This window comes from Trichosurus vulpecula, chromosome 4 (assembly GCF_011100635.1).
Source record: "Trichosurus vulpecula isolate mTriVul1 chromosome 4, mTriVul1.pri, whole genome shotgun sequence".
Classification (NCBI taxonomy): domain Eukaryota; kingdom Metazoa; phylum Chordata; class Mammalia; order Diprotodontia; family Phalangeridae; genus Trichosurus; species Trichosurus vulpecula.
The window spans coordinates 156884289-156910686 of NC_050576.1; the positions used below are offsets into that span (position 1 = coordinate 156884289).

Genomic DNA, 26398 nt, shown 5'->3' on the forward strand with positions numbered 1-26398 from the left:
AATTCATCATATTCCCCTACTAGAATATGTGCTCCGAGAATGCAGGCACTGTCTTCTTTAGCTTTGTATGTCTGCACAAATAAGGTGTTTTGTAAATGTTTGTTAAATTGAATTGGATTGAACTGAACCAGAATTTGGAAAGGGTTGGAGAAAGATAAATGTCATTTTACTTTTTTCCCAAGAGAAGGCCTTGAACCAGCCTTGCTACCTTAGTCCAGGATAAAGCTAGACCTGTGGATAACCTGTGACCCTTCCTTATTTTTCACATTGAAACAGTATATATAGCAGACCACTTCCCTGTTACCCCTCCTTGTCAAGCACTGACGGTAACTGTTCTCATAACGAGATTTCATCTGTTGTCCTACAAGCCCCATTTCCTCCACCGCTCCCCTCCAACTTTGCACCCTAGGCAGTACCCATCCAGCTTCTAGTGGAGTGGGTAATTCAGCTCCATCTTATGGGAGCCCTACCGGCTCTTCACGCAGATGGTAGAGTGAATTAGGAGGCAGCAAGGCTCCTCCTCCACCTCTCAGAGACAGTGAAGATTTGCTTCCTAGTCACATAGCAAGAGAGGCCTCAGATTTTTCAGTTCCTAAATCTGTCATATTACAGCTCCAATAGCTAAAACTGGAATCTGTATGCTTCTCCTTCAACATTAACTTAACGTTCAGATGTGCCCTATTTTGACCATAGGCTTCTTCAGGTCGGGCATCAGCTTCACCTTCCTCCATTGCCTCTTGACCGGACATAGTCAGAGGTGGGAATTTCAAGCTAGCTCTTTTCAATTCAGATCAATTGAATACCTATTTAGCAAGCAGCTTCTATCCGTAAGGCCCTGGGACAGCTAGGTGGTTGTAGCAGATAGAGTGCTGGGCCTGGAGTTAGGAAGATTCATCTTTCTGAGTTCAAATCTGGCCTTAGATTTGTCACCCTGGGCAAGTCATATAACCCTTTTTGCCTCAGATTCTCATCTGTCAACTGAGCTGGAGGAGGAAATGGCAAACCACTGCAGTATCTCTGCCAAGAAAATCCCAAATGGGGTCACAAGGCATTGGACATGACAAAACATGGGCAAGGCCCTATGCAATGTACTGGGGTTACAAAGAAGAATGATAAAACAATCCAGGCCTTCCAGGAACTTATAACATAATGGGAAGGATAAAGATGTACACAAATAAGTATTATACAAGAGAAAATGTAAGAAGGGAAAATGAAGAGTCAAGACAAAGTGTTTTAGGAGAATTTGAGAAAGGGAAGATCATTTTTAGTGGGGTGGATCACCAGCGAAAGAGGAGACACTTGAGGTGGGTCTCAAAGAATGTGTAGGCTTTCCACAGGTGTCAGGGGTGTGGAAAGAATAGGCTGCAGCCTGTGTGAATGTACTAAGTCGGGATAGGGCATGATGGGATCAGGGACCACTCCTGGTCCACCGTAACTGGAATGTAGACTGAGTAAGGGGAGTACAGAGGATTAATGCAGGAAAAACAGTTTGGAGAAGAATTCCTGGCATGACGGTGACATGAAAGAACCCAGAGCAGCCCAGCTCTCCTGACAAATATCTCAGCAAAGATGTAAAAGGAATGGTCAAGTTGGCCCAAAGAGAAACAATAGTAAGTATCCCCATCTAGTCCACAACTGTACAAGGTAGCTGGATGCCTGTGAACTCCTGGAGAGGGGAATAAAGAAGGAAAAAGGAGAAGCCAATGAGGCTAATAGGACCTGAAGTCAATGGGATCTTGGCCGTGGCGTGTTAGGGCCTCAGCATAGGACAGAGCTAGCTCCTGATAGTCCATTACATGAGGAAAGGGCTGGACAGTTCATACAAAAGTGAGGACTTTCCAAGATACCTGAAACCGACATTACCAGAGCCACAATGGGAATCAGAGTTAATGAAACACTTGCGTCAGGGGGAGGGGAAGAAGGTGTACTCCAGGAGGCCTGAGACTGCTGAGATCTCAGCCATCTGCCTGGTGCCTGTCAGGGCAAGAACAAGTAATGGAACCAGCTTCCAGTAGGTCATTGGCCGGGGAGCTGTGCTGGGCAGCGTCTGTGTGCCCGGAGACCCTCTAAGAGAACTGGAGCCGGGGCTTCTTCCCCACAGCAGGAGACAAGGCCAACTCAGTTTTAGGACTTCCCACTTTGGAGAAGAGGGAGGGGGTGCCTTCCAGGGGGCTGCATCATTTAAAAAGGAGAAATAGCTCCTGTGGGGATGAAGATTTCAAAAGCAGGCTACAGTGAGAGGTTGCCTTTGGTTAACTATTGGGTTGAAATTAGGAAGAGGGAAAAGTGAAGTCAGAGCAGGGGTCAGAACAGAAGAGGAAGAGAAAGTACTGAGGGAGAGGTGAGACGGAATAATGGGAGGTTTTGTTGTTGTTCAGTCGTTTCAGCTTTGCTCAACTCTTGGTGAGCCCTTTTGGGGTTTTCTTGGCAAAGATACTAGAATGGTTTTGCCATTTCCTTCTCCAGTTCATTTGACAGATGAGGAAACTGAGGCAAACAGGGTTAAGTGACTTGCCCAGGGTCACACAGCTAGTAAGTTTCTGAGGCCAGATTTGAACTCAGGAAGATGAGACTTCCTGACTCTAGGCCCTGCACTCTATCCACTGAGCCACCTGGCTGCCCCAATGGGGGGGAGGGGTGTTGCAGTCAGATAAATTAATGCCAGGGTTTTTGGTCAAGGAAGTGGAATGTGTAGGTAATGGCAAGTTTCCATCCCTGTGCACAGTTGAAGTGGAGCGGAGGGGTGGGCCATACAATTTGAGGAGACTGACGGATAGAAAGTTAGGGTGTTTGTGGGAACATCATCATGAATGTTAAAGTGCCCCCAAAATAAGGGTAGGTGTTGGGGAAGAGAAGACAGTGAGCTAAGTGCCGAATGCCTTCAGAAAGGAGGGAGAATGACCTGGAGTGCATGCGTGCGAGCAAACTTCAAAAGGGGAGAGCAGTTGCTCAAAGGGCGAGTCTGGAAATGACATTGCAGGTCGAGGAGTGTTCTGAGTCCCCCTTTAGAGCCCCTGCATTGGGGGATGCAGGAGGAAGTACAGCCACTGCTGAGAGGACCGCCAGGGATGCATTGTTCTCTAGGAGAAGCTAGGTCTCAGTGACAGCAAGTATCAGGGGAGTATGAGAGGAAGAGGTCCTGAATGGAGGGAATTTTGTTCATTATGGACGGGAAACCCAGAGGGTACATCCCAAGGGGGTGGGCGGCTGGAGTAGGACAGGGCATGGGTGCAAGAGGGCGGAGAATGATGATGGTGGTGAGAAAATAGAATGTAGGGGGTGTTCATCATATACTGAACTGTTGATGCTTGTCAAGTACATGATAAAAAAGAACCTTTAAGAAAAGTAGGTTGGAGCCAAGTTCTGGAGAACCTTAAATGCCAGGCTAAAGAGTTTATTTTATTTCATAGGTAACAGAGAGCTAGTGAAGTTTTTTGAGTAGGAGTGGTGTGATCAGACCTGAGGGGTGGGTTGGAGAAGGGAATTTTGGAGGGGGGGAAGGTACAAACACAGTTTTCCTTGCTCCTGACCTCCCCCAACCTCAACCACTCCTAGTTACTCACCTTTCTTTTTCTTCTCCCTGGAAAATACCACAGAATAGACCACATCTTCACTGTTCTTATCCTGAGGACTCACTGGAAGGAGAGATGAGGTTTCAGAGGTGACCCACCAGACCCAAGACTATGAATCCCGACCCAAGACCATGAATCCGGCCCCCCTCTTTGACCTCAGGCATGGATCAAGGTCTCTGGGGCTATCTGAGGGCCCTTCCAAAGGAAAGGAAACTCTATGTGCATCTTATCATGATAGCAAAGGGCAGTGGAATACAGTGGGGGCAAGGGAACTTGCTTTGGAAAAATGTAGGGCAAAAGAGGCTAAAAAAACTGACGTGGCCACTTTGACCTCAGGTCCTCCTGATTCCAGGCCCAGTACTCTATCTACTGTGCCACCTACATTACTGTTATTATTATTAATAATCTCCTCTCAGAAGTGCCTGAGGAAGCTTCTTCATTCTTCTCTTCAGAGAGGTCTTTTCTCTGTTTCCAGTGGATAAGTCAGTCCAGCACAGCAGCTTGACCCTTACCATTGACATACACAGGACAAGACTCTGGGTCTTGTGATGAGGAGGCCTTAGGGGTTTCTGGAGTTACTGGGAAGAAAGGACCCCTAAGAAACAGAGAGGGTAATGCAAATGAACATTGAGCAAAGGTAAAGCTATGAAACAGATTGTGGATTTTGGGCTGGGATGGGAGAAGGGGAGTATTAGTTCACAGCAGGCTTAGGGCACTGTTCTTTTTGTGAGGGTTAACCCATTGGGCTGTACAGAGTTAACTTTTATGAGATGATGTCTCCTAATGGTATGGCTCAAGAGGAATCCTAAACCATGGGAAAGATAGACCGCAGAGAACTGAAACCAATGTTAGACCACTCAAGGCAATTGGTACCTCAGAAACTCTTTAAAGAAGGACCAGGGATAGAGCCATAACCAGGATTTCTGAAATTCAACTAAGCTGGGTTGAGAGTAGAGTCTAAAGTATAACCATTTCTGTGTGTAGCTAGTGTAGATTGAAGATAGAGGTCAGGGGTATTGAGGAAAAAAAAACATCTGGAAAGGCCAATTTAAGAGGGAGCAGGGGTGGGTGTGGAGAAGATTATGAGGTAAGTACTGAGCTGATTGGGGAGGAGGGAGAGTGAACTTCAAAAGAAAGCTAGGTTCCATCGAGTACCAGAAAAGGGGAGGAATGTAGAAAGAAGAGATCTAGGATGAAGGAAAGTTTGTTAAGCACAGAAGGGAGTCCCAGAGGGCAGAGTGGAAAAGAGGACACAGGAAGAACCAGCGGAGGCTGAGTTAGACATGGGAGTACGGGCTTTGAAGATGGTGGAGAAAGCAGACCAGCCCTGGAAGAGACAGCTGTATTTAGATGCTGTCCCTGGAAGCGGCTCATCCCCTTCCTTCCCTGATGTCCACTACCAGCAACTCTGCTTCCTTGACTTTTCCCAGGGTGACCTCCTCCAAGGTACAGTAGTAGTAGTAGTAGAAGAAAGGGCAGTCTGTTGTCTCCTCCTTCTCCCTCTCTGTCACCACTGACCTTGTCCTCTCACCTTCTCCTGGGGCTGCCTCCCTATCTAAACCCCAAGGGTTTGGGACAAGAACTATGATATATGATGTGTCAGGGTAGCTGTGTGTTAACCTCGATGGGGACAAGGTGGTGCCCTGCCCTTGTGAAGGCTCTCAGCAAGGTAGGGATTGGGTCACAGGGTTTATATACTGCTTGGGCCATTGCTGGTGTCTAAGGAATAGTCAATAATTTCCATAACATGAAGGTAGCAGACTCACCTGGCAGGATCTGGAGCAGCAGTTCCTTCTGTAAAATCAAATAATAACTAAAATAACTAACAGGAACCTAATAGATATTTCACATTGTGCCTTTGCCACATTCCTGTGTCCATGTTTCCATGGGAATGATTAGTCATAGAGAAGTTATGGAGCAGGGGCACCTAGTAACTTATCTTCAATGATTTGAAATCCTATCTTGTAGAAGGGAGATTAGGCTTGTTCTGCTTGGTCCCTGAGGTTAGAACCAGGAGCAGTTGTTTGGCGGTTCCAGAGAGACAGATTTTGGCTTGTCTTAAGGATAAAAGGCCTAACGATGAATCATCAGAAAATGTAAAGGGCTGCTCCTGTAGCTGCTGAATTCTCTATCACTGAAGGTTAAGTGGAGGCTGATTTCTCTGTTTCCTCTCTTATCCTTGAGGCTTCAGGTTTCACCTCTGACGATGCTGACTCTAACTGGGGACAAGTCATGAAACCTTTCAGTGAGTGGGCAGCTAACTCTCTTGGATGCTAAATTGTAGGGCAGGTGCCAACTTGCATTGGTAGAGGGAGTGTCCAATGCCAACAGAAGCACAGGTCAGTCCTTATCCCTATTCCTGTCCCTCCTGTACCACTGAAGACCTTGGGCAATTTCCTCTGGGATGGGAAGAAGCTAAGGGGAGGGGCCGACAGTGTAAGGAGAAGATTTTGAAAAAGAGACAATGGGTTAGTACAGGTGAGGGTGAGGGTTCCCTGTGACTGGCTGGAGACAAAGGCATGTGGGGTTAGATTCAGGGATTCTTAACCTTTTAGTATGTGTCATGGATCCCTTTTGGCAGTCTGATGAAGCCTGGGGGCCTCTTCTCAGAATAATGCTTTTAAATGCACAAAATAAAATACATAGGATTGCAAAGGAAGCCAATTTACATTAAAAAACCCAGTTATTGAAATATCCAAACAAACATACAAAAATAAGCGCATCATCCCCAGGTTAGGAATCCGTATAAGTGGGCAAAGCTTGAGACATAACTATTAGCCTAGAACAGGAGTGGGGAACCTGTAGCCTTAAGGCCACACAAAGATTTGTTCTATAAAATTTGATTCAGTCAAAAGGCCACACTTAAGGACTTAGAAGGCTACATATGGCCTTAAGGCTGCAAGTTTCCCTGGTCTGTGAGGTCCCTTTCAGCCCTATATCAATGGTCCTATAAAAGTCAGAAGACCCTGACTTGAGTCTTGGCTCTGGCGTTTGCCAGGTGTGTACATCCCTGTGGGAAAGTCACTCCTCCATTCTAAGGCTCTGTTGCTCATCTGTAATGTGGGGATAGTACTTGCTGGGCCTCACAGAGTTGTCAGTCTGTAAATCGTAAAATGTAATGGAAGCTGTACTAATAATATTGTGATTACTTGTCTTTTCAACCATAATCACACCCACGCAGAGCTCCCCTTTTCAGAAGCTGTGCTTTCAAATGTGGTCAGCAATGATTTAAAAGTTTTTAAACTGTTTGCTGCTCCTTGCCAGAGTTGCCTACTGGCCGACCTTTGACCCGCTTAGCCAAGATTTTGTTGCTGAAGCTGGCTGCTTCTTACCAATGTGCTATTATGGTCAGCTTTTTTTTTCTTTTTCAAGTTTTGATTTTTATAGCCATATTCTCCTCAGGCCTGGAGTATTCTCTGAGTGTACGTATGTGTGAAATGTTGTGAGAATGGGTCAGACCACTAGGGGGTGACTATTAGGGTGCAGGGCGAAGATCGGGCTGAGGTTCCAACCAGGACTGGAATCTATCCCCTGAGGATGCCAAAGGAAGATACTCACTTGCTTTCTTCAAGAGCCTGAAATAATACAGAAGGACTGCAGTGATTCCAGTCACGCCAGACAGAACCAGAGTCATCCCCAGGAGCAGCTGGCTCCTCCTGTGCCCAGTGGGGCCTGAGGGGAGAGATGTGGCACCCTGAAGGAGAGAGACTTGGTTGTAGAGATTTTTCCTAAGTCATTTTAAGGGATAGGGAAGCCTAACCTAACAAGCTGGGGCACTGAAAGGTCTCCAGGCTGCCTGGTCTCTCCACAGGGAGAGAGAGGTTGGGAACAAAGAATGGGGCACCTCAGTTCCAGGAGCGGTGTATGAAGGAAATACTAATTTCTTGAGAAGTCTCATTATTTCTCCACTGAGGTGAGATGTTCCAGGAATGGGATTAGATGCGGAGGAAAGAAAGGACACACTCATTCAACACACATTCACCGAGCAGCCACCATGAGCCCAGGACTGTGTTGGGTAGTGGGGCACAAAGCTTGAGAAGTCCTGATCTCAGATACAATCCATCTGGGGAGACCATATTCTCTCTCCAGAGAGCTAGCTGCAGTCTCATTCTTTAAGCTTGGGGCTGTTTTCAGGAATAATTCCCTGTATCCCCCTTTAACATCACAGAGAGGAGGAAGGAGGGACAAGTCTTCCATGGGCACCTGAACTTGTTACCAAGGATTTCTCCCTTGCAGGGGGCAGAGCCCCTTTGCTGGTCACCCTAAAGCTCTGCCGTGTCCCCTACTATGACACCGCCAGTTAGGTGAAGGAATGATGAGATAATGGAATCGAAAGAGAAGACAAATCAGAGAGGCTGCTGGACTCTGGGTGCCTTCTGGCCTTCTAGGGGGCATCGCAAGTGCTACATTAAGAGGAAAAGTCATCCTTTCTTCTCCTCTTTATAGCTGTTACTCTCCCCGCTTCACTTACCTTCCCACTTCCAAGACTTCACAGGCAGCCTTTCTCCACTGTTTCCCTAAGTCTGGTCCCGCTCCCCTTTCCCACTCACTTGAATTTCCAGTCCAAGGCTCTGCTTCTGAACTTGGCCATCTTCGGTGGCTGCCACACACCAGTACAAGCCGGCACCTGCCCTGATGGTTGCTGGGATGTAGTATTCTGGGGACTGGTCTCTGATTCTTATGGTCCTATTATCCTTATAGAAGGAGAAGTAGAGCCGGGAAGCTGACCTCTGGGGGGGTAGTTGTGTCACACACCTCAAGGCCATTGTGCTCCCCTCCATGGTTTCAGTGGAATTTTTGATTCTCAGCTCAGGTTGAGGGAACAGCTCTGGAGAGAAGTCAGACTTAGGGTCAAGGAAAAATTGGGAGGGGAGTAGGTCCTCGGAGTTAAGGGCTTAAATGAAAAGCTGGAAGAAACTGAGCAGTGGTTCATTCCAGCTAAATGATGCAATGAATAGAGTACTGGGCCTGGAGTCATGAAGGGCTGAGTTCAAATCTAGCTTCAGACACTTATTAGCTGTGTGACCCGGTGCAAGTCACATAATGTTAATTTGCCTCATTTTCTTAACTGCAAAATAGGGATTATGACAGTACCTAACTCACAGGATTGTTGTGAGGAGCAAATGAGATAATATTTGTAAAGCACCTAGGACAGCACCTGGCACATAGCTGTTGTTCTGTTCAGTCATTTCAGTCATGTATGACTCTTTGTGACCCCATTTGGAGTTTTCTTGGCAAAGATACTGGTGTGGATTGCCATTTTCTTTTCCAGCTCATTTTACAGATGAAGAAACTGAAGCAAACAGGGTTAAGTGACTTGTCCAGGACCACACAGCTAGTTAGTGTCTGAGGCCAGATTTGAACTCAGGAAGATGAGTCTTCCTGTCTTCAGGCTCAATACTCTATGCACTGTGCCACCCAGCTGTCCCTGGTATATAGTTGGCACTGTATAAATGCTTATTCTTTTTCCCTCTGCATTCCACATCTATAGCAGGTCTCCTACTCCCCAAATCCAGGAACTCAATAGTCTCAGTGAAAGACCATGACCTATCCACCAGGACTTGTTTTCTCTCCTCAACCAGCCTGCTCTAGAATATTTCTTAGCAAGCAGCCTGAGCCCTGGTCCTTCTACCATCATGGAGGTCCTCAGAGGATAGGTTCCTGTTCTGAGACTTCCTGGGCAGTTTCTACCCCATGACCAAGTGATCTTACCTTGGACTTGAAGGATGACAGATTCAGAGCTTTGATTTACTTTTTTATTCTTCACATACCCACTACAACTGTACTGGCCTCTATGCTCTATCCTTGCTGCTTCGATGGACAGAGGTTTATTTTCCTTAGTGAAGGAAAGGAATTTTCCCGATTTGTGAAATGTAACCTGAGATAGCTTAGCTTTTTTCCATCCTTGGCATTGCAAAATCACAGCATCTCCTTCAAACACGGAATATGGAGCCTGGAGGATCAGCCAAGCTGTAACACATAGGAAGATACATGTAAGATTGTCCCTATGTGCCTTCGCTTTCTCCTCTTCAGTATCTCTAGGCCTATGGCTTCCCGTACTGAAATCCTACCCATTCTCGCACCCCAGCTTAGATGCCACCTGAAGCCTTTTCTTATCCCTCTGCTCTGATTGACTAACAACAAGAAGCGTATTGGTGAGGGATTGTGAGCTATGGTTTTGAGTGGGTGTGGAACTGGGATAACCTGTCTGACGGCCCCATATGTTGAAGAGGGATGCCCCAGGAACATAATCATAATAACCAAATATTGTATGAGGATGATACTATATTATATCCAGAAAGGGGAGAGATTATTGCTGGCTTGGGTGGATTAGGGAAGAATTCTCGGAAGAGGCAGCAATTGGGCTAGCCTTTAAAGGATCGGTAGAAACTTAAATGTCAGAAAAGGAGGATTGGAGTATGTTTCAGGTATAGAGAATAAAAGTGTGAGCAAAGGTATAGGACAGTCAAATATGCAGTATGTACAGTGACTGGCGAGTAACCTAACCAGGCTAGATGAGCATCCATTGGCTCCTTCCCTTGCTCATTTGCTGCCTACAGCAAATTTAAAACAGAAGAAAACAAACACAAAAACCACAAGACAAAAATATCACTTGATCCTGATGTAACTTCAAACTATCAACCTATATCTTTCTTTTCTTTCATAACTCTCAAAAAAGACATCTACATTTACTGTCTCTGCTTTCTCATCCCTTGTTCTCTTTCAGATACCTTTGTACTCTGGCTTCTGATTCTCTTACTTGACTTAAAACTATGTTCTCCAAGGTTTCCCATGATTTCTGAAACACTAAAACCAATAGCCCTTTTCTCAGTCTTCATTATAATTGACCTCTTTAGATACCATCCTCCTGGATCCTCTCTTCCTGACTGGGTTTTTGCGACACTCTTCTTGCCTGGTTTTTCTCTTACCTGAATGATGGAATCTCCTCAGTTTCCTTTGCTGAAAAGGAAAAAAGAAAAGAAAGGACCAAGGACAGAACCTTAGGATAGATCCACCTAAAGGGTCAGGAAGGGGAGGAAGAGCTAGTATTAGAGACAAAGAAAGAACTGTTTGGAGAGTTAGGAAGAGAACCAGGAGAATGTGATGTCTTGGAATCCAAGGGAGGAGAGAGTATTTAGAAGGTTACTTAAAATTTTTTTAATATCTTGAGAGATGATGTACTCAGAGTACAAGTTGAAGCATATTTTCTTTCTTTCCTTTCTTTTTTGGACATGGTTAATGTGGGAAATTGTTTTGCATGACTATATGTATTTATTAAGGGTTTTTTCTTGTCTTCTCAATGGGTGGGAGGGGGGAGGAAGGAAGAGAATATGGAAGTAAAGATAACATTGAAATATTTTTTTCTATCTTCCTTGACAGTCACCTAGTACAGTGCATTTCAAATTGTAAGTACTGAATGAATGATATTACAATTGATAGATGCCCATCAACTGAGGAATGGCTAAAGAAATTGTGGTAAATGAATGTAACTGCATATTGTAAGAAACAATAAATTTAATAAGTATAGAGAAGTATGGAAAGACTTATATGAACTGATGCAAAATTAAGTGAGGAGAGTCAAGGAAATAATATACACATGATTACAACAATGGAAATGGAAAGAACAACCACAAAACAACTGAAAATGAATGTTACAAATTACAAGGAACAAAGCTGATTCCAAAGAAAAGTTATGAGGCAACAACTTTCTTCACTACTTTGCAAAGGTGTGTGTGTGTGTGTCTCCACAGTGTGTAACATTAAATATAACCAGGTTTTTTTGATATGTTGATCAAACATTACTGATTTATTTTTTCTTCTTTTTCTTTAAAAGAAAATCTTTGTCACATGGGTTGGCTCTCTGGGAGAGGATATGAGAGGGAAACAGGGAAATTTAGGGTATTTAAAAAAAAGATATCAATAAAAATGTATTTGAAAAACAACTTCCTAAATAAATATTTGTTGACTGAGTAATCTTAATGTCATTCATTAATGTTACTCCAGTCATGACATGATTTTCTGAGTCATTTAAAACCTCACTCATGACACTTCTTTCTGTCTCGCTTCTCTAGGGCTTGCATATTGGCTCCTGGCATATGCCTCACCAAGAAGCTGAGGTAAATCCTAAGGTGACCTCCTTTCCTCTCAGTGAGAGCCATGGACCACATTTTGCTCTTCACTTAGTTCCCAGGGTCCAGGGGCTATGGAATAACATTTCCCTCCTTCCTTTCCTCTTTCCTTTCTTTTCCCTCCTTCCTTCCTTCTTCCTTCCTTCCTTCCTTCCTTCCTTCCTTCCTTCCTTCCTTCCTTCCTTCCTTCCTTCCTTCCTTCCTTCCTTCCTTCCTTCCTTCTTCCTTCCTCCCTCCCTTCCTTCCTTCTTTTCTTCCTCCTTTCCTTCTTCCCATACATTTTTCCCTTTCTACCCCCTTAGTCTGCAACCTTCTTTGCTCTAACCTGGTATATTTCTGCCTTCTTTTCTTTTACACTATTTTTAACTTGAGAACAAGTGTGGTCCTGTGGATAGACAGGTGACCTCAGAGTTGGAATGAGCTGGGTCCTGCCTATGACACATGCTGGCTGTGTGATTCTGGGCAAGTCACTTAACCTCTCAGTGTTCCTAGACAACTCTAATTATAAATGGAAGAGAAGGCACCTATCTGCATTAGTAGATGTTGCTTATTGGATGCCTATAATAGTTCAGTCATAGGAAAAAATCCTTTTAACTCATAAAAAATCCCCCTTCCCTTCCCTTCCATTCCTGCCTCCAAAGATCCTCATAAGGGTAGAACAAATGGACACTTATTATTGTCTAAGAACATCTCTAACACTCTGGTCACCAGTACCTGTCCCCATAGACCCCCAAGACTTAAGCTCTTCTACAAACTTTAGGTACAGACTAGGCTTCTGACATTTCCTAGAAAGAGTGTGGGATCCAAGGGGAAGGAGGACACCCAAAGTTGAGTCTCCAGTACATCCCCTTTGGATCTTTAAATGACAGACATGACATAGTTTTCTGGAGCCCCACTATGCCCCTTGCTCACCATCAGAGAAGGTGATGGTCACAGGGTCACTGAGGGCAGAATCCTGGCTCCCACAGCTGTACTGTCCACTTTCCGAGATCACAGTGGTGTTTTCAGAGGTTTGGTGGAACTTCTTCCCCTCCTTGTACCATAGGATGTTTTCTAATCCCATGAGATCCAGATGCCCACATGTCAAATGTACATTCTGATTAGAGAAGACAGTGGTCCATGGAGGTTGAAGAGACAGGATGGGCTTTGTGATGACATCTGAGATGTAAAAGGAGACAGATAAGCATGTGCCAGGGGCTGTGGCTCTGTATTCTGAAGGAAGGGGGAGAGTGAGGTCCACAGTCCTTACTGGAAGGGAGGGAAGCTCAGGGCCCTTAGTCTGAGGACAGTGAGGCTTAGAATCCTTAGTGAATAGTGAATAGTCCCCACTGAGAAAGTGAAAGCTTCAGAGTGCTCTATGAGGTGGAAATGATATTCAGATGCTGCTCAGTGATGGGAAGTGAGATTCAGGACTCTTAGTGAAAGGAGAATCAAGTTCAGAATAATTCTTAGTGAGGGGAAAGTGAGGATCAGAGTCTAGGTGGAGAAGAGTGAAGCTCAGGGATGTTAGGGAAGGGATCATAGCTCATCATAGGGAGAAAGGGAGGCTCAGGACTCTCAATCAGTGGGGTGTTAGACCCAGAATTCCCAGTGAGGTTTAGGGGGTAGTTGTGTGTGTGTGTGTGTGTGTGTGTGTGTGTGTGTGTATGTGTGTGTGTATGGTGGGGTAGAGTAAAGCTCAGAGTCCTTGGTGAGGGTGAGAGAAAGTAGCCCTGGACCTCTCCTTCTAGGTTAGAGATGCTGTGCTACAGAGGGACCAGGGGCAAGCCAAAAAGCAGTGGGAGAGGGTTAGTCCATGCTGGCTCCAGCTCTGGGGTGAGAGGATATTAGATTAGTGTAAAACTAGTGTTCTTTTTCACAGTCCTTAATTCCCTGTCACAAAAAGCTCTGGGGAGTGAAGGGATCCCCCCTCAGACAGATACCACAATTCCTGAAGGATCAGGGCTGGGATACAGTGTTAGAATGTAGGACTGAAGGGAGAAACAAGGAAGGTGGGACTCACCAGACTTCCCAATGAATAGAGCTGTAAGAGAGCAGAGAGATGAAGATTAGGTGAGACTCTAGGAAGGGTTTTCTCATAAGGAGGAGGAGTTAAACTTTGAGTAAAGTTGTAGGAAAAGTTTTTGTTGAAAGCCCACTGTGGGCAGCAGATGCTAAGATATTAGGTCTCATTGTGGGGAAGGGAAATAAAAGGGAGAGAAGACATAGTTCCTTCCAGTCCTAAAGGATATGACACTAGCTAGAGAGGCAAGATATACACATAGGAGAGCAAAAGGTCATGTTTGGTCGGTTTAAGAATAAAAAACCCCACAAATAACTGTAATGGGCATTTAGGCACTAGTCTGCCAGGAAAAAATCATTTAATTTAATATCATTTTAACTGTAAGTCATAATTGATTTAGAGAGGTGTCCTAAATGGTAAAGTATCCCCATGCCTTCTAACATGTCTGCCATAAGACTGTTTTAGGTAATATTTATAGGAATCTTAAACAACTTGGCAGTGGAAAGAATGGTGGATATGGGCACTAGGTAGCACGGTAGATAAAGTGGACAGCTGGATTCCAAATCAAGGGGGACCTGAGTTGTACTCCTCCCTTAGGCACTGACAGAAAATTGTTAATATAAGGATAGAAATTGTTAATACCAAATGTAATGTTACCTGCCACTCCCTAAATGAAGTTAGCAATGTCAGAAAGTCAGTAACGTTCCCACCTAGCAAGACAGTGTCAATTAGGTTGAGCTGAGTCAGACTTCAAGTCCCATCCTGACATCTTGCCTTGTTGGGGAACCTGGCTCAAGATGGGTCTAGAACTTTGATATATTCGCTGGCTTCCACTGGAATTCATGGCATTGTAGTGCCAATTGTAGCGCCTACGGCCACTATGAATATGCTCGCGTGGTTCTGAATTGCAAAGTATAACAGACTCTCCACATGGAAGACAGAACTGAAACATTTATTCAGACACTAGAAAGCCAAATCTATCACAGCAACAAAGAAGTCTATACATAATAACAATGCAGAGGGCACCGCCATCCCTAAGCCTTCTTCCTGCCAGGGCCTTCCCACCAACTAACACTCACAGCTAACTGCCTGCTTCCTCTCTTTCTCTCAGCTCTAACTGCTCTAATTTCCTCTCAGCTCTGCTCCACCCTTTCTGTTCCACCCATTCAGCAAGCTCCTCCCACCACAGGCTTCATGTGACTCAAACTCAATGTGACTTATTCTCTAACTCATGGATTTCATTTATTTCAGGACTCAACCGTACTTACTAGCTGTGTGACTTAGGGTACATCACTTATCTGAAAAATGAGACTCATAACAGCACGAGCCTCATAGAGTTGCTGTGAAGATCAGATGAAATAAAATATGAAAGTGTTTTGCAAACCTTAAAGTACCATATAAATATTAATTATTATTGTTATCAGATGATCTGGGTTTGATATTGGCTCTGTCACTATCTGTATAAGTAACAACTTCTCAGGGGCTCCATTTCCTCATCTGCAAAATGAGGGAACTGAACTAAATCAATGCTGTCAAACTTAGAAACAGAGGCCGTTAGACTCTACATACACCCAGCCCTGCTGACTGCACTTAGAAAAGAACATACAATAGAAATATATGGAATATTTTTATATAGAATACATGTAATATAGGATATATTAGATAGAATATAGAAATGTATAGAAATAGAAAATGCAATTAATGTTTTATTGTATTTTTATTTGTTTTGTTAAATATGTCCCAATTACATTTGAATCTGGTTCAGGCCACTCTTAGGAGGGTAGTGGGCCACACATGGACCTTGATCCCTCTGTACCTTTAGGGTCTCTTCTATTTTTCTTAATCTATGATCCTGTAACAGTTGTGTTCATATTTTCCAAGGGCTCTTATATGGGAACTTGTTCTGCTTGTCCCTGCAGGGGGAAATGGGTGGAAGTTGCAAAAAGGCAAAGTAGGCTCAATATGAAGAAAAAACTTCCCAATGGAGTTATCCAAAGGCGGAGAAGGCTACCTTTCCAGTCAGTCAGTAAGCCAGTCAAAAAGCATTTATCAAGCACCTATTGTGTGCCAGGCCTAGTGCTAAGGATACAAAGAGTGGCAAAAGATAGTCCCTGCCCTCAAGGAACTTGCAGTCTAATAGGGGAGATAACTGCAGATAACCATGCCCAAACAAGATAATATAGAGGAAAAATTGTAGATAATCAACAGAGGGAAAATACTAGCATTAAGGGGAATCAGGAAAGCAAATCAGAGGATTTTAGCTGTGATTTGAAGAATGCCATGAGGTAGAGATGAGGAGGAACAGTATTCCAAGAATGGGAGGATAGCTCGTGAAGAATGCTTTGAATCAAAAGATGATGTGTCCTGTTGGAGCAATAGTGAGAAGTCCAGTGTCACTGAGCTGAAGAGTATGTGATGAGGAGCAAGGTGTAAGACTGGAAAGGTAGGAGGGGGGCAGATTCTGAAGGACTTTGAACACTAAAGGAAGGATTTTATTTTTGATCCTAGAGGCAATAGGGAGCCAGAGGGATTTATTGAATAGGGACGTGACATGGTTAGACCTGCACTTTAAGAAGATCAGGTTGACAGCTGAGTGGCAGATGAATTGGAGTGGGGAGAGACAGAGCAGGCTGACCAACCAGCAGGCTTATTGAGACAGTCCTGGGGTCCACAGGATAGATTTCAAGGGTGTTTGAACTGAGATGGGAAAAAGAATTTTCATCCTAATTTCAACATCATTGTCCTCTAAAATTTTATGTATTCTATTTTATGCATTTTAAAACAATATTCTGAAAAGGAGTCCATTAGATTTCCTCAGATTGCCAAAGACTTGGGAAGGCAAGGAACATGTGATTTTCGCCTCAGGCAGCAGGAGGCAGCAAAGAGCACCTCAAGGCGGGGACTGGGTAATAAAAGCCCATCAGTCTCCTGGAAGCAAGGAAAGGATGGGATAAAAGCAAAACTTGGCTTTCCAGTGCTACCCAGAAAGAGAGGAAGGCAGGGTTTGCAGCCAACAAGCCCTAGGAGTACATCTAAAGGAGAGGAGTCAGATTTGTAAAGCCAAGATCTAGGACAGAACAGACAGACCATAAATGGTTCAGCAGGCACAGTGGTCAGATGCAATCAGAATGGACATAGAGTTCCCTTAGGAATCCCTCTGGGAAGAATAATCATAAAGATAGCTTGCATTTATACAGCACTTTATTCTTGCAAAGTACACTATCTGACCCTCATAACCCTATTGGGTAGGTTATGCAAGCGTTAATGGTCCCATCACATTCATAAAATTTGCATTGACATCTTTTGTTTTTACATGATGTTCATTTCTAAAGATATCCCTCTCCCTGTCCCCACCCAGCAAGCCATCCCGTATCCCCATCTTATAGACGGGGCCTCTAGAAGGCATTTCATGCCTCTTATCTCTTTTTTTTTTCCTTTATCATTTTGAAAGATTCTGGGCCAGCCTCTGATATTCTATTAGGGTCTCATACTAGACAAATTTCTAGTACTTTGTGTTAAATTTAAAATTTGTATGAAGTATAGTGGAAAAAGTGCTGGATTTGGAGTGAAACAACCCAAGTTTAAACCTTTGGCTCTGTTTGTAATTACCTGAGTAACTTTGGCCAAGTCACTTCTCTTCTGTGTGGGCCAAGTTTCCTCATTTTTAAAATGAAAGATTTGGACCAACAGGTGTCTAAAATTCTTCCCAACTCTAAAAACCTATGTAACAGTGGCCATCCTGTACAGCATGTAAGGTGACAGGCCTTGGGCCTGGCCCCTTTTGGTGAACCCCTTGCTAAAAAGGCCATGTGTAACCAGAGGTTTCTGGTTGGTCCCTAGGTGTTCTTCCACCCCATAATGGGGGTACATTGGTTAAGGAAGAGGATCGGGCAGGAAGAGCCTCTCACCCAGTGGACTTTACAAGGAGAAACAACTTTTACTCCTGCTCTGTTCTGATATGTGGCATGGGATGCCAACAGCTCTTCTTTAGACTTCCCATAGTGGGAAGTTCCCACCTCTGCCCTGGTAGCTATTGTGGTGGGAAAATAGGAACCATAATCATTTCGCATCATCTTGATAGACTAACAATGTAGAAATTCCCCAACCCCTGGTGGCCTATTATTAGAAAGTCTCCCATCTCTATTCAAGGACGCAGTAAAGCAAATGGTCTCACCCATGGTGGTAACAACTATTTGCTGTCCTTGGATAAGAGACTCTGCAATTTTGTCTAAAAGGATTGTTTTCACAATTATAAAAGTGTTTAGTTTCTTCCCCTTGTCATCTGACCTTGGACAGTGAATTGTTTCTTATTTTGATAATAAATCCCGCTACTTGCATTCCAAGTACTCCCCTTTTCTCCTTTGATTGACGTCTTTGACTCTTTTCCTACCCCTCACTCTCCTGTCAAATGTTTTACTTCATCTTAAATTGCTAGAGGGGGCAGCTAGGTGGCACAGTGGATAGAGTGCCAGGCCCAGAGTCAGGAAGATGAGTCTTCCTGAGTTCAAATCCAGCCCCAGACACTTACCTAGTTATGTGACCCTAGGCAAGTCACTTAACCCTGTTTGTCTCAGTTTCCTCATCTGTAAAATGAGCTGGAGAAGAAAATGGCAAACCACTACAGTTGTTTATTCTTTTTTTTGAAGAGGAACAATGACATCTGGGGGTGATGTCTTGAATTGTGCATAAATTGGATTTAAACAAGGCTGAGTTGAAACCAGGAAAACCTGAAATGGAGTCGGGAAGAGTTGGAAATTACTGAAACTACTGAAAAAGAAGAAGGTGCTGCCTAAATGCTGCTGTGTACTCAAAGCAGGCTTTAAAGGTTGTAAAAATAGAATCTGTACCACAGGAATCTGACTTTGCAGATTTGTTACTTTACTAATAAAGCTCTTAATTTTCAGTTTAGCCTCCTGTCTTTGACCCATAGTCATTGGAGGCCTGTCGACATTTATGGGTTTCCCAAGAAGTTGAGAGAATCCCTTAACACTCACTATTTATGGCAGTGAGAGCATGAGCTAGTCTAGATGAATTTGAGACTGGATCTTAAAGCCCTCCTTGTCTATTTTGCTTTGTTTCTTTCCTTTCACTTAGGTGATCGAGCAGCTTTGTTGCGATGGATAGTAGGAACAACTCTATGAGTCTGAGAGATTGGAAATTCCTGGGTTCTGGTGCTGGCTGTCCAGCAGGAGGCCATTTCTTCAAAAGCTTCTTGGAGGAGATGACCAGCTCCAGGAGGATGGGCCTAAATCATTCCCTGGCTTGCCGGAAGATGTGGACCTTGAGAGGACTACTCAGCAGAACCAAGATAAAGGTGCTATGCCTATTCAACAATCCTATGAAACAGTTTGTATTTTAGCATTTTAAATATTAACTTCCCAGGAGAGTACCATAGGGATATTGGTTGTTATATTGCGCTTTATGTACTTGTCAATCCATACTTATGAGTCTTCAGTTTTCAGTATTTCTTTTGTGATAGAAGAAATGAAGAGCTGTCCTATGTCTGATCTACTTTGTATAACAAATGAAATAATATTTGTCAAATCATTTGAGGCAGTCCTAGGAGGTACAATGGTTAGAGTGCTGGGCCTGAAGTTAGGAGGACTTGAATTGAAATCTAGCCTCAGATGTTACTGTCTGTGTGACCCTGGAGAAGTCACTTTGCCTCAGTTTCCTTAATTGTGAAATAGGGATAAAGAACAGCACCTACATCCCAGAGTTGTTGAGATAATATCCATAGAGTACTTAGTGAAGTGCTTGGCACATAGAAGGCACTTAATAAATGCTTACTCTTATTCTCTTGCCTTATATTGAGTACCTTTCTAGAAGAGACTCTGTTTATCCCTTTTGGGTAGACCCTAGACATGAACCAGATCTAAGCTTTAAGAGATTTTCCCAGGGCTCTGGGGTAGGAAAGTAATGAGCCAGTGAGTACAAGATGAGCCCAATTTCTCTGTTTTAGAAATCAGATTCCTCTGGGACAGAACCTTATTCTTCATAAACCTAGAGCTGGAGTTCCTTAGTAGGGACTCTGGCTGATAGAGTGGTGGTCACATAAAAGAGAAAAGGCATAGGATAACTGGTTTAGAGCTGGAAGTACTTTAAGCTCAGTTCAAATTCACCCTTCTATAGGAGGCCTTTCTTCATCCTTTCAGTTGCTGATACCTCCGTCTTGAAACTACCCTATATTTATTTTGTATGTCCTTATGTATGGACACATGTGTGTTGTTTTCTTTGATAGGATGAAAGCTCCTCGAGGGTAGGGATTCTCAAATTTGTCTTTGTATCCCTATAGCCTAACAAAGTGTCTGGCACATTGTAGGTGTTTAATCAATACTTATTGAATGATTGATTGATCTTGAAATCATACAATTCAACTCATTCCCAAACCAAAAGTCTCCTTAAACTATCCTGATAGTCATTTAATCTCTTCTTAAAGATTTCAAGGGAGGGGGAAGCAACTACATATTCATACTGAAACAATATGGCAGAATGGGAAAAAAAAAACCAATAAAACATCGGAATCCATAGAACACTTCCAAAAAGTCAATGACCAAGTTTCTCCTGATGTCCTCATAAACACAATGGAGCGATGTGGGCTGGGCCTTATGTGGTGGTGGATTTGTAGTTGATTGAACAGCTATGCTAAAAGAGTGTTAAGTTACCCCATCCTTTCTTCTTCTTCGATGTTAATTTTTTTTAAATTAATGACTAACCATTACTTGTGTAGGATACAAAAGTAGGAGTGATAGCTAATACTTTGGATGAACAAGTTGAGAGTCAAGAAGATTACAGGATTTAGAGCTGGAAGGGAATAAGCATTTATAGCGTACCTAGTTTGTGCCAGACATGGTGCCATAAGCTTTTTATAAATATTATCTCATTTAAACCCTACAACACCAAGGTAGGGGCTACTATTATGTCCATTTCATAGTTAGGAGACTATAGGCTAAATGACTTGGCTAGGGTCAACATTTGAACTCAGGTCTTTTGGACCACACTCCCAGAATGCTAGCCACTGCACACCAGCTGCCTCATGAAAGATCATCCATTTCAAGTCCTTCATCTTAGGCTGCCCTAAGAAGTGTTTAGTGTTCAAATTTTAGGAAGTTATGATCTAGCCCACCTGTAACACCTATTAGCTGTGATCATAGCTCAGGCACTTAATCTCTCTAGTATTCAGCTTCTTAAATTGCAAAGTGGAGATAATAATATCTGTAGTACCTTCCTATCAGAATGGTTGCAAGGCTTGTGAGAAACTAACATGTGCAATATTCTTTTCAAACCTCAAAGTAACATACAGGACATCCCAAAAGTCTTAGTGCAGTTTTCAGCAGAAGTTTTGGAAGAACACTTCAGAAATTGGTCAGATCTTTCCTTTTTTCTAGAAAACATCAATATTCCCACCAGTTCAGGCTCACAATGGACAGGACACAATGGACACGAAGCTATGCAGTAGGAGGAAGGAAATGAGATCTGCACTTTGGCAATCAGAACTGATTTTATCCCCTTCCTTTCTTTGCCATTTGAAGGAGTCTTCCTGTTTGCCATGCTAGACAAAAGGAGGTATAGCCACAACATTTGGACTAATACTATGGGTGTGGCCCTCTACAGACACTTTATCTGCCAGGCTCAAACCCTGCCTGAGGCTAAAAATGCCCCCAAGTGATCTGGAGGCCAGAGACACCAGCAACTAACCAAATCAGGGTAGGGAGACTGGCAGCTGCTGTCACTCCTTTCATATTGATGAGAAAAGGGGAAGACTGATCTCTCTCCCTGTACTTCCTCTGTTTTCCCTTGCTTAGAGTTACAATCCTGATCCTGAGGTGACTCCCAGGCATGCAATACCTCCCTTTGTTTTTTCCCCACAATTTGGGTGGCAGTGAAAGGCTTTGGGAATATCCTTGAAAAAGCTAGGAGGGCAAGCAGGAGGAGGTTTTGGGGTATAGCTGGCTTCAGAGCTCCCAGGTAGAAGTATTGAAGCCTTTTCCTTAGCATTTTTGTTATGCTAAATAAATCATGTAGCCATAGTGATTGCCACATTTGCTGATTTCTAGTGCCTTGGGGATTTGGGGGGCAGGAGACATTTGTCCACCCTGAGAAAGGAAAGTTCAAATGTGGTGTTGAGGGATGGCTCTAAACTGTGTGCTTTCATATGAATAATAGTCAATAATCTAAATTCAGAACCAAGCCGGTATGAATTTTAAACTTCTCTAACCATTAGTACCATGCAGTTTCCTGGTATGGGAAACTGTGTGCACGCTGGAGTCTTTGATAAGACCACTCAATTGGTGGGCTTGAGTATAGTGCCACCTAGTGAACATCTCAGATACTATACTCCCTCTCTGGATAATTAATGTAGTGACAAGCTACCTTTCTGTAGGTTTAAGGAAGGCAGCCAATGAATGAATTACTACTGCAAGACCAACAGAACTTTAATTGCTGCCAAAGTTTCCGTAAAATCTTGTCTCTTTAGTTCTATACTCCTGTTAGTAAAGCATATAAGGATGTGTTTGCAGTTTAGGATTATTGTATCTTCACTAACAACAATATTGTCACTGTTCTTACCTGAACATAAATGAACTGAAATTGTTTGCTAGAGAATGCACACATATATATGTAGGTATATTGATACACTGAGACCTTTTTTTCTCCTTAACATTGGAATTCTTGTTACTTTTTCCTTTAGCCACTCAAATACCTTTTACTTAGTTCAGAATTCATATGTAGAATTCAAGGTGAAAGCTGAAATGCCTTTAAACTAAGGCTAAATTGTACTCTGAAGGAATAAGCCTCTAGGCCATTCCCTTTGGCTGTGGTCAAACAAATTAGTGGTCAAACGTGAGTGATCATAGATCAGACATGATCAGTGATCACACATATGCATGACTCCCTAGAAAAAGTGTGCTTATTTCAGCTAGTCATGCAATTTCTCAAATTGCTATATTTTATTTATCTTAGAGCAATGGAGAAGATCTCTTCCTGTTTTCAAAACTGTGATATGTTCAGTTCAGTCCAGTGAAGTAGATTTTTTTTTTAATTTTCTTTAGCTAAAAGATTCCCTTATAGCCTAAGCAGAGACAAGAAGGATGAACCTTTTGAGCCCTCTCTTACCATCCCATCCCATTCAGCCAACCACAGGCCTAACTAAAGTCCTCAGAAGAAAACATTTCAATCATCTGGAATGTGTGTCTGAGATGGAACCTTAAAAAATAAAAAGGAAATCTACCTCTTCTCTCTCTGACATCCCCTGCTCTACCAGTCATCTTTGGTATTAACACCTGGAAAAAGTTGCTTCCTTTGGTACTAGCACCCACTTGAGCTTGGGCCGCTATCATTCCCCCCAACTATGTCCTCCTTGGGATGCCTAGGGAACATCCCCATCTCCCCCTTCGCCAATAGCCACTTTTCCTTTCCCTTTGCCGACCTTTTTTTTTGTCCCCCACTTTTGATGGTCTTAGATAGTTGGTGGAGACCCAACTCAAGAGACAAATCTGAGGAACACAGTCTTATTTCTACCTGTTTTGAGACATCTACTGACTTTATTCACTAAATTTCTCTCTCAAATTGCTATATTTTATTTATGCCTGTGGTCTGTTTCCCGAGTGTGGGGGTTATCCAGTTCATCACCAAATCACTCATTTAAAGGGCAATTCTGCTAATAATGTGAAATAATGAGAATACGATAATCCAATCAATCCTTTCTTTCAAAGACTTTCTTCGGAGGCCAAGAATAATGAACCTGAAGCATTCGGAAAAAGGAGTAGGGCTCAAAAACAAATGCCCCAAGGGTAACCTGGGGCATCCACTGAGTACAAGGACCTGGCCCAGAAGCATCATAAGAGCATATTAGTGGTCCTTACAGTTCAGAATAGATGTAAGACAGAAAAAGAAACAGATTTAGCTGTTACTCTAGAGGACACAACCAGGACCTGTGGATAGAAACTACAGAGGGGATGGGCAGCTTTCAGACCAAATTTCTGGGCAAAGACTCCTGGCCTGTCATACATCTAACAGCACTTCTCTACACTAGTAAATGACAGTGAGGCAGCTTGTTGAAATGATTCCCTTTTAGCTGGTGTTTTAATCCCTGACGCAGTCGATAAGAGTTAGCAGTACCTGGAGTTAGGAAGACCTAGTTCAATTCCTTTCTCAGACCAGCTGTGTGACCCTGGGCAAGTCACTGAGCTTTTCTTTGCCTCAGTATTCTCATTGGTAAAGTGAGAGAGTTGAAATGGATGGACCTGGAAGTCTTTTCTAGGCCTAAAAATATGGTAGCCCTTCCTCACTAAGGCAAATGGTTGAACTGGTCCTCCCATGACCACACTCCACACTCTCCCTTCCTTTGGGCTGTTCTCATTTTGTGATTTCTTTTTTTTTTTAATCCTTTCAAGGCTTTCCCTGATGTATATTTTAACCTGATTTACTTCTGGTAAAAATGTTGGGGGAAACACAAGGAAGAAACAAGATTTAGGATTTCATATGACTTGAGTCTGGTTGCATTTCCCATCTGTCTGGCTCCTGCCAGGTACCTTCCATTACTTAATTCTAAGACTGCCTCAACTGCTGGGGCCTCCCTCCCCAACGATGTTGTATATTACATTTATTGTCTTTGTATTTGTTCTGCACATAATTATATATGTATGTGTATATAGATATGTTTGTTTGTTGGGTACTTATCTTCTCCATTAGCTTGTAAACTCCTTGCGAGTAGGGATTATTTCATTTATTTTCCTTGAATCCCCACTGAGCACAGGGCCTGGCATGTAGGAAACACTTAAAAAAGACTTGATTTGTTGATTGAAGGCTGGCTACCAGAGTGTTTTGTACATAGTAGGTGCTAAACAAATGTTTGTTGAATTATTTGCTGGGTTGAATAGATAAGGTAGGGATTTTTGATAGGGTAAAGGTCTCTGGCAATATTCTGAAGCTCAAGTTTCTTTTTTTTTATTAATTTTTACTTTTAGTTTACAACATTCAGTTCTACATAATTTTGAGTTCCAGATGTTCTTCCCTCCCTCCTCCCCTCCCTCCCCAAGATGGCATGGAATCCCATATATGAAGCTCAAGTTTCTAAGGAAAATAAGTTCAAAGAGTTCAACCAATCAGCCTGCAAGGTGGTCAATTCAACAAACATTTTATGAACCCTTTACTATGTGTAAAATACAGTGCTAATAGATGCTTGAGGGGAGCACAAAGATATGACTCAACTGTCCTACAGTGAAGGATTCAACTTCTATCTGGTCCCAGAGACCGTGTGAACATGTGGGAATTGTAGAGGAAGATTTGGCTACATATAAAGAAAAAGGTCAGACCACATTGAGAATATTGTTTTCGGTTCTGGGTTCCACATTGCATTAGGGATATTGGTAAAGGAGAAGCTTTTTTTCTCCAAGAGAACTGACCAAAAGAAGAATGGGCTGCCTTAGGAAGGTTTGGGTATCCTGGAGCTCTTCAAGAAAAGTCAGTAGGGGATTTTACAGAGAGGATTCGCCTTCTGGTATGGCTTGGACTAGATGGTTTCTTAGGTCCTTTTCAACTCTGAAGTTCTTGGATTCTATGATTCTCTGATCACCCTGCCAGGGAGCCAGATTTGAATGAGTTGGGAAAATGAACCTATGCCCACTTCCCTTACTCTTTCTCACTTCAAGCTCCATTAGTGGACCTTGTTGGATGAGAAAAATTTGAACTCCCAGATTTCCTATCCTGGAATTCCTGTCCCCAGAGCCCTAGTAGGCTCCCCTGGGCTTACTTACCCAAGAGCAGCAGAGCCACCTTCAGCAGCATGGGGCCTGGGAGGAAAGGCGTAGGCACAAGTTCCTTAGTAGAATGTACATCAGACTGGAGGCAGGTGCATCTGTGTTGGTTGCAGTTGTGATCTGGTTATATGGGCCCTGAGGGCATTGGGTTGGAGTAACTATAGAGGAAGTAGAATCCTCTAACCTCAGACAATTGTTCCCTTCAATATGAGGAAGTACTTATGCCCTGACTTTTCTTTGGCACCCTCTTCTCTGAATGTGCATTTGGTGTAGTGAAAGTGAGGATGGGATGAGAAAGGAGGAGTACAGAGTACAACTGGTGAGACCACCTCACTCATGAGAATCTCAAAAACTTCAGAGATTAAAACACAGCCAAAAATAATCATCATGATGATGACTAGCATTTATATAGTACTTTAAGGTTGACAAAGCACTTTAAAAATATGTCATTTTGTATAAACTTGCAACCCTGCAAGGTAGGTGCTATTATTACCCCCATTTTATAGATGAGTAAACCGAGGCAGACAGGTCAGGTGACTTGCCAAGAGTCACATAGCTCATGAGTGCTTAAGACTAGATTTGAACCTAGAGCTTTCTGTTTCCAGGAGCAGCACTCCTATTCACTATGTAACCCGGTTAGGATAGCCAAAGGGAACAGTTGTGTAAGTGTTGGGATCCATTTTTTAAAATTGTCCTAATCTAAGTTTACCTTAACGGAACAAACCTTGACCACCAACAAGATTATGGGTTTGTAGAAGATGAGAGTCACAGTATTCAGCCCAACCCTCAGGAGAGATCAGGAAAAGGACCAGGTGACTGGGACTGTTGTTTTATGCTTAGAGGTTTCCCTGTCTGTCCTGGATTCAACCTGGCCCTGCCCTGGTGTTGCTGGCATCATATGTCAGAAGACTATGAAATTGAGGGTATTTCTTCAAA

General features: G+C 43.2%; 1 protein-coding gene across 1 annotated transcript in view; it reads right to left on the minus strand.

Moving 5' to 3' along the window:
• Nucleotides 1–25528, minus strand: part of FCRL6 (Fc receptor like 6) — a 32827-nt gene extending 7299 nt beyond the window's left edge. Inside the window, exons 1-9 of the mRNA XM_036756537.1 lie at nt 25460–25528; nt 13704–13724; nt 12614–12859; nt 9285–9542; nt 8123–8400; nt 7131–7266; nt 5339–5366; nt 4085–4167; nt 3564–3635 (exon numbers count right to left, since the gene is read on the minus strand). Of these exons, the coding sequence (XP_036612432.1) occupies nt 3564–3635; nt 4085–4167; nt 5339–5366; nt 7131–7266; nt 8123–8400; nt 9285–9542; nt 12614–12859; nt 13704–13724; nt 25460–25490 (1153 nt within the window). The 5' untranslated portion in view covers nt 25491–25528. The remainder of the gene's footprint in view (nt 1–3563; nt 3636–4084; nt 4168–5338; nt 5367–7130; nt 7267–8122; nt 8401–9284; nt 9543–12613; nt 12860–13703; nt 13725–25459) is intronic.
• Nucleotides 25529–26398: the final 870 nt, after the last annotated feature.